An 11,376-nucleotide genomic window follows, 5' to 3' on the forward strand; every position below is an offset into this window, starting at 1 on the left:
TAGTCTTGTTTTCTTGCTACGACCATAGGTGCTAACAGTTTAGTTAACCTAACAAGAAGTTAAGTAAGAACAAAACTTACTATACTTACTAGTATTAGTATATATATATATATATATATATATATATATATATATGTTAGGTATGAAACATAATGTGTAGGTATGATTAAAAATATACTGAATAAATCAATCATGATGTCAGTACCTTTTAGTTTCATGTACCTTGTTATTAATACCAATAAAGAAAGTTAATCCTCACACAAACATGTCAAACTTCAAGCAGCCATAAAATGTACACTCAATTTTTTTCTGAAAGGGAAATAAACTTATTATACATAGACAGTAACTTACTGAAGCACTCTAACACAGAAAAGTATAATTCAAATATAATTCAGCCACTAATGTCAAATGTTTTGAATATGTGACCTTTGTTTTCCATTTGTGCAATACACAACTCTTTTTAAGATAGCCAGGAGGATATACTGTTATTTTTACCTCACAATCAAAGTGATGATTATAATGGCTCTACTAGTTTTGACTGATTATCACTATTCCAGTTATTTGTTTACACTCTTTAACATGGTTTATAGGCTACCCAACTTCCTAGTAATACAGTCCATATGACTGAAAGATGCCCATTTCTAGCAAGCTTTTAAATATTAACAAGAATTATGCAACATGAACTTCAGGATTGCCAAGATAATCAAAAGATAAACTTTCTAAATATTGGGTTATCTAATTACATTCTGAAAAAAGTTTGTGTACTAATGGACAAGGGTCCTGCTACTTAAGGTTTCTAAGCCTAATTTTGCAACTTTCATTTTTGTCACCCTAAAAAGTAAATACTACATCATTAGTTTTTTTGTAACACGCTTTTCCCATATATTTTTTGAATTCAATTCAATATACAGGTGTTTTAATAATAACTTCTTCCCAAGATTAGGTGCAGTTACATTTAACAGATATCTATTCCTAAAATATTATCAATTAGGATCTTTATTAATTCTTGTACATCTACTTAAATTTAGTTTGGTATTCAACTAGTATTAAAATAATGAACATCCAAATGTTATTCTTAATAACAGACTTAGGTATTTCTCATAAAGAATAATAGTTTATAATCTTATTATATAGTATGTTTATGTTTTAATACATTTTTTGTGCAAACCTTAGGTCACATGTTTGTTCCAATGTATAAAATGAAAGCTCAAAAAATTTAAGGAAAACGAAAGAACTGACAATAAGTTACCGAGTGTGAAGTGAACTAGAATCCCTCTCCCACCATTAGTACACAAATGAACTGCAGCATTTGTGTTATTGTACTCTAATGGTAAGAAAAAACAATATTTTATGTTTTTAGAGGATGTGGTATGCCTAAGAAACAATCACTGGCTTAGTCTAAAATGATAATCCTGATTTTGTATTAATATATTATAATAAAATGTTTTCTTAAATTATTCTACTAAAACTGCTTGATTTCTGGAGAAACATTAGAGAGCTACACAGATTAAGTAAAAAGCTTAAATTGTAGCTTAACTTTGTAGCCAGAAAATCCATATTTTTCATTTATCCCACTGATGCAAAATGTTGGTGGAGCTTAATACCTTAATTAAGACACATTTTAAAAGTCTGGCAGCGGAAACAAATGTCCACAGCAACTTCTGAAAGTTTTGCTCTCACCAACAAAGAGAAAAGTCTGCAGTTCCAAAACCCCTTTAAATCTGAGCAAGAAAATAAAAAGTCTAAAACACAGTTAGTGTCTGTTCAGTCATTTCTTTGCTTCAGAGGGGCTGGCTACTCATTTACATTTCCTTATGCACCATGTTCTTAAGACACAAACAGGAAACTGAAGATGGGGCGTCAGTCATGTGACTACCCCTCAACCTTTTGTTCCTTAGTGATGACTCTTGAGGAAGTCTTGACAACAACTCTACTGTACCTGAGAGATTTCAGTAGTTAAAAAGAGTACATGAGTCTGAAAAGGTCTTATGTTGGAAGTAAAAGTTTGAGAACAGATACTGCCTCCAGAGGCCGCTGAACACCACACCTGTCAGGGGTGAATTTCCAAGCACTCAGTTCATTCTGACACTCCTCCAGTCGAGCTTTAGTGCTGTCCACTTCTTTTCGCATTTTCTCAAACATGAAGTTGACTGCTGGATCAAGTAAAGCTGTTCTCAGCTGGGCCATACTAGGGATCTGGGCTTGCTTTAGCTCTTGGATTTGGTTCTGAAGTAGATTAGAAGGGAGAGATATAGTCTAAATGTATTTACACAATAGCAAGGTAAAACATTTTCAGAAAACTATACTGAAAAAAAAAAAAGTTAAACTTACTATCATAGAAAATTCACAAGAAACAACCTATAAACAAGAAATTTTACATGCATTGCTTTAAACAATGTTCTTGTAAGTTCTGATAAACATCCCTTTGATCCCTATATAGATGGTTTATAACCAGATTAATAAAAATACTGAAAATAAGTACAAATAATTTCAAAAACAATCTGACAAGTAAAAAGAAAATTTCTTCCCTAAGAAATATATGTGACAAAGCCGCATCCCCAACTTCCAGAGTACAGCTAACATCACTCAGATAAAGTATTATTGCTGATTCGTTACACACATACATTAAAAAAGAGAAGTGGAGGGAAGAATCACCATTTTAAATAATGAATAAATGTTTCTTAATTTAGAGTACTATTAAATACCTTATCTTAGATCATAGAAATGTAAGGATTTTATTGCAACATCACTTAATCATTAGTGAAAATAATTTATCTTAAATATCCTTCATACAAATCATAAGAACAAAAGTCAGAAAAAAATTGCTATAGTAACCTGTTTGAAATCAAATAACTATAATTATTTGAATTTTTAACAAATGAGATTTTCCCTGAGAAACCACATAAAAATACAAACTTATCAGATAGAGATAAATATTTGGACTCGTGACTCGTCAAATTGTTCACTTCAATAATAATAATAATAATAATGAAAATAAAAGGACACCTATTGGATGACTTAAATATGATAGTTAAATACATCATAAATACTTACTGCATACTCCTGCATCTCTTGTTCTTTGGTAGTCAACCTCATTACCAGAATGTTCTCTCTCCTCGTGGCTTCTATCTGTTGCTGCTTCAGCTTTTCTTCAGACTCTCTTAAACTTACTAGTTCCACTGTAAGAAAATATGCTATTTGCTACAGAAACAACTATTAATTTGATTAATTTAAAATATTATGAAAATTTTCTTTTCTATTTCGTAAACATATTCAAAACGGTGAATGCACCAGTAAAAAGAAACCACAGAGCTATACACTGTACAGGGGAAAAAAAAAAGAGGTGAAAACTACTGTTAATTTTCTTAATGTATGTGCAATAGATTTTTTTAAAATTCTTTGATAGATTCTTAAGCAGGATATTCATGATGAAACTTAGTTGAATGGATGGCAATTATCTGTTATAGGCACACAAGTGTAGAGGACGTTTCTGGAAGATAAAAGGTGGAAGACTTTCAAAACATCACCCTCTACACTTGTGTTTCTAAAACAGGCAGTTGCTATCCATTCAACTAAGTTTCATCATCAGGTTTTGTGAAATTTTACAAATCAAGTCCATGCTGTAAAGACATATACTGATCTTTACACTTTATATATATATATATTAAAGGTTAAATGTTGTCTTTCTGTTGATATTTACAGTGCTTTTCTTTTCAAGTATTAATATCATAAAGTTGCTTTTATGACTCATCATCTTGTACTATTATTTTTATAATGACTTCCTACCATTTGATGAAGACTCATCTAGAAGAAAAGGCACAGAACAGCAACAACAAGCAATAGTGAACTGGCAGGTGTTGTTCATTTAAAACATGATGAAAGGTATGGTCATACTACTTACTAGATGTAATTTTCACACAACTCTATATTCAAATATTTCAGTTCTTGTTCAAGGTTATGAGAACATATCAAGAAGCATCATCTATACTATAGTCTTTTGTGTAAAATGCCTGGCCACCCCACACCAGTGAGGAGCAGCAAGACAAGCAAAATCAGACTTGAAAACAATTTCACTGTTAGTTTAGGCAATGTAATATTAGAAACTATCACTGATATTTTTGTTAAAAAGTCAGAACCTTATATTTAGAAAACTATTATAAATCATTAATAGGGAGTTCTGAGTTAAGACACAGATTGTATAATAATATGTCAACCATACTATTTAGGTCATATCCAGAGGTTACATGACCTTTTACCAATACCAAAGCTTTTCAGGCCAGATGAGAATACAGACAAGGGCTATAATTCTAAACCATGACCTGGGGGCTACTGGCCTCTCAACACTTAACTTTGGTACCCTATATTGAAATTCTGGGTAACAGCATGTTCAAATTTAAGGCAAGGTTAGGCTAAGCAACGCTGATCTTTTATTTCTCCTTAACTCTCTCACTAGAGGCTCAATTCCATGGACTGACCCTGTAACCATCTTGTGCTTGTTATAGTTTCATGCTGTAACTTTTAATACTGTGAGCATACCTTCATGAAATTTTGCAGATTAACAGTAAACATTACAAGGCTTCTGTATATAAAATATCAGATTTTTATTTTTGAATGTTGACTATCCAACATGCAAAGCAATTTTGATTTTGAGATTAAAGATACTTTAATGCATCAGAAAATTTTTGAATTTCACATGTGAAATGTTTATAGCCTCCAGATAATTAATTTTGTTATTTTCACTATTGTATCTCTGTATGGGTTTGGTCAATTCAATTGACTTCATAGCCAACATAAAAAAAAGAAAGAGATACAAGTTGTGCTTTTTTCTTTTTAGAATTACTTCAAATTATAACACAAAACTGCAGATGTTTAGCCTAAACAGCTTAAATATAATATTACACATATATATAAAATTTATTATTTCCATTTTACTGACCTTTAAGCAGTGTCTGACTAGCATTACAGAAGTTGAATGACAAGGTGCACGTGCACTCACGTTATAATATCCAATAATATAATACTGGCCTTTACAGTAAAATACAGTCACATTTCAGTTATAATACATTATATATGTGTATATACAATATTACCATTTACAAATAAGTTCTGAAAAAAAAAAAACTTGTTTTGTTTTTACATATGCATTTTGAAATAAAAAATTATAAATTACTATATCAATACCACGTAATTCCACTATAATTTATCAAGCTTTGTAATTAAGCTGTATTTGGGTCTTAAAAAAATATGATTTTTCAAGCTCAATAATGTTTTTTCTTACCACTTGGAATCTACCATGGAAAAAAAAAGTTTCCCTCGTAAATACTTCACAGACTCAGAAAACCACCTGGGGGACATTCCAAGCTTTTGATTGGTTAATCACACATCATAGACAGAAGTAGGTGTGCATAAGCAAGTATTTCCAAAAATGGAAAGAGGTAGGCAGGGCCACAGTGTTTGATTCAATAAATGTAGCAATATCTCAGCAAATAGATAAGATAGGAGGTTCTAATTTGGAAGAAACTAAAGATTTTGTATTTGGACATCATAAACATAACTTGAACCAATGTTGCATTCAACGTACCTATGTGACACACAGAAATCAATACTTAGAAACTTTTTTATATTTACTTTTAAATTAAGAAATTAACTAATGTATAATACTAAAATCTGAATTATAATCTACAATTTGATACCAAACTTATTGATGTACATTCATAAAATAGTAGTTCAATCAAATTTTAATTGTAAGTCTACAAACATGATGACATGGCCTTTGATCCATGATTATAGGAAGACCCATCTTGGTGTGGTTAAAGTACACCTGCTTCATACTAAAGGTTGATAATATGCTGATTATTTACTTGACATTAGAGGTAAGACTAAGTACAACTGCTTCATACTAAAGGTTGATAATATGCTGATCTTTTACTTGACATCAAAGGTAAGACTAAGTACAACTGCTTCATACTAAAGGTTGATAATATGCTGATCTCTTACTTCACATTAAAGGTAAGACTAAGTACAACTGCTTCATACTAAAGGTTGATAATATGCTGATCTTTTACTTCACATTAAAGGTAAGACTAAGTACAACTGCTTCATACTAAAGGTTGATAATATGCTGATCTTTTACTTCACATTAAAGGTAAGACTAAGTACAACTGCTTCATACTAAAGGTTGATAATATGCTGATCTTTTACTTCACATTAAAGGTAAGACTAAGTACAACTGCTTCATACTAAAGGTTGATAATATGCTGATCTTTTACTTCATAAAGGTATTAACACTTCAAACTAAAAGTTAGTTTAATATGCTGATCTTTACATTTAACATCAAAGCTTAGGTTAGGTACTGATGTTTCATACTAAAGATTGATAATATGTTGATCCTCACCCTTCAAATTAAGGCTTAAGTTAGCATTCACTATTAATAGCTCCATAATCACAAGTATATATCAAACATAGAAAATAATTCACCTCATTAAGATAACACTGAAGGTTGTAAAGAATGATCAGGTACAAACTTTTCAATTTACAAAAAATACATTTTTTTGTTAATGACATTTTTCAACACATACTTCTGTTCCACTGAGCATTTAAGCAGATTTGTATTTCTTTAGTTTACTTATTGTCCATCCTGTGAAAAGATATTTTACAAAAATATGAACTTTAATAACTCAGGTATGAAAGTTATAATTTTCCTGAACTGAAAACATATTTCCGACAGATATTTACCTCATCTCACACAATAGCTTTTCTTGTTCAGTGCTGCTCTCTATATGCACACAAATTTTGCTCACCACCATCCTTGATACTCCGACCTACCCCACATGTGGTACAGTTATGCTGTAGCATACAAACAAGCATGTGACAACCCTCCACTAATAGGAGTGACAAACATCCTCCTGACACAGCTGGCTCCCTCTACATTGTGGAATTCCATCTTCACTTCAAGATTAGGCAAAAAAGAAGCACCGGAAGTTGGGTGGGAAGTGTGAAAGGAGGTAAGTATCTATCGGAAATACATTTTCAGTTCAGGAAATTTATAACATCCGATACGATACCTTACCTCTTCTCACATACTAGCTAGAATCTCACACTGACCTGGTGAAGAAACTGGTGTAAGAGTTACGAGTACCATTCGGAAAGCATATGAAGAGAGCCTATGAAGTGTGATATCTCTCTGTAGACCACACCACATTTGAAAGAGATATACTTTTCACCCATCGTGAAAATACATGTTGCTAAAAAGGCAGAAAAGGAGCACATCCACAAGCAACAGGATGCAAGCAAGCATAATCAGTGGATCAACTCCATTCTAAAACTAGGTGGCATCGGGTATTTGTCTTCTGTTCCGGGGTAGGACGGTCCCAACCATCTTCACCACAAGCTTAGGAAGCAGAAGGGAAAAACAACTTCTGTTCAAACCACCCAAGCAGGGCACATGTATGCAAATCCTGTACACTACCAAAATCAGGCCACCCAGGTACCAACATCTAAGCAATGGTAAAAAGGAAGAATGCAATGTGGTGGGTCACTTAAATCCAAAACCAAGTGGCATTAGGAATTTATCATCCAGTCTGTGGTAGGACAAGGGCTTTCTATCAGCCATGTATGAGGATGTATGTTGGCTAGTTCAGCTCTATTCCAACATCAGTCATTCAGACAGCAGTAGGAGGAGGGGTCCCAGCCAAAGGGGTAAAGTGGATTTTGGTGGATCATCTCCAAGTAAAACCAGGCAGCATTGGAAATTGTACATCTGGTCCACAGTAGAAGGAGAGTTCACACCATCTACACCAATACCTTAGCCTCATCTGAATGGGATCGAGCACTTAGGAGAATGCCTCCATGGTTCACCACCCTCAAAGCTAGGAGCAGGTGAGTGGTAAGGACTCCCATACCCAACTAGAATAATAGGGGGGTGGGGGGTGGAGGAGGAGTGCAACACTGAAGAAAGTGAAATGGGTGACCACATAACCATATTTTTGAAAGTAATCCAGTCCCAATTTATTTATGCTTTACTCATGATAGTCCATAAGTTGGAATGGTCTGGGATGGATAAAGTTAGGATGTAAAAGACTGCAAGGATAAAAGTACTAGTGGTCTTGTGGAACACCCCAACTCAACAGTGGACATTATAGACTGTAACAGCCATACAGTGTGGATTTATGTATTAGTGTACTTGAACAGGCATCACTCATTACACAATGGGATATATGTACATTAGTGACCCAGAAAGGGAAATAAATAAGTATAAACTAACCCACTCGCAGTTGAACGGAGGTGAGGAGAATGGTAACAGGTTGTATTCAGTATTCAGATTAGGAGGAGATGGCCACACAATGAAGGTAATGGGAGATTAATGTATAAGGTGTGGTCCACATGAATGCCTGAATGATTTCTTCCAATGGACAATGGAAACAGGCAGCCAGGGAAAGGGAGAAGTGCTGGATCTGATGAGAGGACACCAGGAAAAAGACTGGGAATCAGAAGAAAAAGAAGAATAAGTCAAGCTGATAAACTGGTGAATTCATCTCATTAGGGTGGTAGGGGAAATATCATGAAGATAAAGGGTTCCAATGGGTACACAAGCAGGAATGGAAACCTTGGAAAGAAGTCGTGCAGGCAATATAACATTGTAGAGCATGAAAGGACAGAGGAGACGATTTGGCTTGGAATGGGAATAGAAACAGAAAATCAAAGGAAAGGAAATAGGGTGAATGTTATATCACCTCCATGAGCTGCTGAAACCATTTGAAGAAAACTTGATTCAGATACAGGAAAACAGGTATGGTTTAAAAAGATGTGATACATCAAGGGTGAAAACATCCAACCATCAGGTATAGATAGGGCTGTGAATTCTTTACAGTAGGTGTTTGTGACTTGTTGGGAATAAATTTCAACAATAAACACAGCACACAATCCACTTGCTTTAAAATAATATATATTCAAGTCAAGTCAAATGCATGTACAAAAATTTGTTACACTATTGTTTAACCCAACTGACAAGAGGAATTACTTCTCTCCTCTTTTATCACAATACAATAGTGATAAATTCACTTATGTTACCCTGAGGGTTACCACAGTTGTATCCAGAGCTTCAAATAAGTCTATTTTGTCAAACTCCACACAGGCAAGTTCAATTACTTCAGAACACCCTTTGACAAGAAAAATTACACTTGTTACTTCTGTTGTTACAATACCATCGTGAAAGTCACTTTAGATATCGCCAATTATGGCTAAACTAACAACCAAACTATCTAACTTCACTTTCCCTAACATACCTTTTTCTCTGTATTTGCACATATTTATAACATGTGACAGAAAAATCTAGCCTTAAATTAGCAACAATATTTATACAGCAAGAAAAACATAAAGATGTATTGAGAAAGATGACATCAACAATATTACTAAGGCTTAGTACAACAATTAAAATGCATATACAACACGATTCGTATCAAGCTACATAACGAAACTTGTCACAACTATCACTTTTAAAAAAAACCAACCTTCAACATTTTGTCATGAAAACTAAAAAATCATTAAATACTAAGTCACAAAATAAACTAAATAATAACACTTATACTAAACAGTCTTGTATATCCAACACCAACCAACAATGATCACAGGCAAAAAGGAGCAAAACAAAGGCCTTGAGGAACAAACGGTACACGGAACAGGTGGCCAAAGGTTTGAAAGAAGGTAGGGAAGGGCAATGGAGAACCACACTGATGTCCCAACCAGGAAGGGGCACAGGACAAAGAGAATAAAAGAGACAAAAGGGGAGAACCAGAGAGGAAAATAATTGATGGGAATGGGAAAAACAGAAGGTATTGAACAAGACTGCTTTATAGCCAGCAATGGTAGAAATAGAAAAACCATTGTCAAACAGCCACGTAAAAAATTCAGACAAATGAGGAACAATAGGACAGGAAAGGAGGTAATCATGGTGCAGAGACCATTGGTGAAAAACACATAATTTTCTCCAATACATCAATAAGGAGGAAGAACGGGTGGAATGGCAAAAAATGGAAGCTACCAGTGCAGAGAGCCTGGACTACCTCGTAAGGGACTGTCGAAATGCCACATGTGAAGCCAGAGTATGGTGAAATTGGGATGATACACTGGAGACTGTGGTTGTTGAAGGAGGGAAGGGAATAGCAAAGTGAAAGAAGGTAAGAACAGGAAACCACAGTTGAGCAGGCCAAAAAAATTTTGAAAAATCTAAATCAAACATGAGCAAAATTTGAACATCTTCACACTACTGTGCCAAATTGAGAAGTGAAGATTGAGTTCTGGTGTACAGAGGGAGCCAGCTGCACTAGCGTGTCACACTCCTATTGATGGAGGGTTGCTGCATACTTATTTGCATACTACAGCAATGATGTACCACTTTTTATCACATGGAGTAAGTGGGAGTATCAAAGCTAGTGAAAGCTATGTGAAAGGAGGTAAGGCATCATAACAGAAACAGAACAGTAAAATGTATTGCTTACATCGTATGGTGAATAACTGCAAATTTAAGAAGCATAGAAAGTATAATACACTACTTATATTACAGTTTGCCTCTGAAGAAGAAAGGTCCACCTTTCGAAAGCACTCTGGTTATAGGGTTTTTACTCATTTATATTACACATGTAAAGTACTTTGTGTGAATTTTAGGTTTTAATTAAAGCTACCAGGCTACATATACTACATATTTTGATAAAATACTTTCATTAGAAATTGCTACAAAATAAATTCATTCAGTAAAGAATGGAAACTTGAGAACATTTCTGATATTTCACATAACGTACATTAAAAAAAGAACTAAACAATCTACAATGTATTCCAGTAAGTGCCACTTTTTCTTCAAAACTGGCAAATCCTCATTCACCAGTCATAAACATTTGACAGGCATCATCACAGTGACACTTAAAAGCACCCATAAAAAGTTTTGTGATGGCTTGTTAGAGCCCCCCATCAAGTCTGTCACGATGCCTGCTGTTTTGGGCCTACTACTGGTCCTTTCATTCTTACCAAGAAATAAATTACCTTGGATTCAGATTCTGTTATTATTTGTCATGGCTAACGGATACCTTCATTTGACTACGTTGGCTGCTATGACTCTGATACTTATATATATATGCATCAAATATTAGTAACTGAGAAACTAAGTCAATGTCTTAAATTTTAAATTAAAAATTAGATATTAATTATTAACTAATTTGGCAAGCAAAAAATAATTTTAGCAAAGTTTTTATTTTCCTATACTGAAAATACATTTCCCATAGGTACTTACCTCTCTCACATACGAGGCCTGTGAAAAAAGTATCCGACCTTTGGCCGGGGAAGAAAAACTGGCATACCTGGAGTGTTGGAAACCTAATCACCCTC

The 11,376-nt window shown here is 34.0% G+C and overlaps 1 protein-coding gene across 1 annotated transcript in view; it reads right to left on the reverse strand.

Annotated features, from left to right (window-relative positions):
* The window catches only part of LOC106471315 (pre-mRNA-splicing regulator WTAP-like), a 71,874-nt gene that overhangs the window by 36,553 nt on the left and 23,945 nt on the right, over window positions 1-11,376 (reverse strand). Inside the window, exons 3-4 of the mRNA XM_013931909.2 lie at window positions 3,055-3,179; window positions 2,048-2,226 (exon numbers count right to left, since the gene is read on the reverse strand). Of these exons, the coding sequence (XP_013787363.2) occupies window positions 2,048-2,226; window positions 3,055-3,179 (304 nt within the window). The remainder of the gene's footprint in view (window positions 1-2,047; window positions 2,227-3,054; window positions 3,180-11,376) is intronic.

This window comes from Limulus polyphemus, unplaced genomic scaffold, assembly GCF_000517525.1.
Source record: "Limulus polyphemus unplaced genomic scaffold, Limulus_polyphemus-2.1.2 Scaffold4536, whole genome shotgun sequence".
NCBI classification, from domain to species: Eukaryota; Metazoa; Arthropoda; class Merostomata; order Xiphosura; family Limulidae; genus Limulus; species Limulus polyphemus.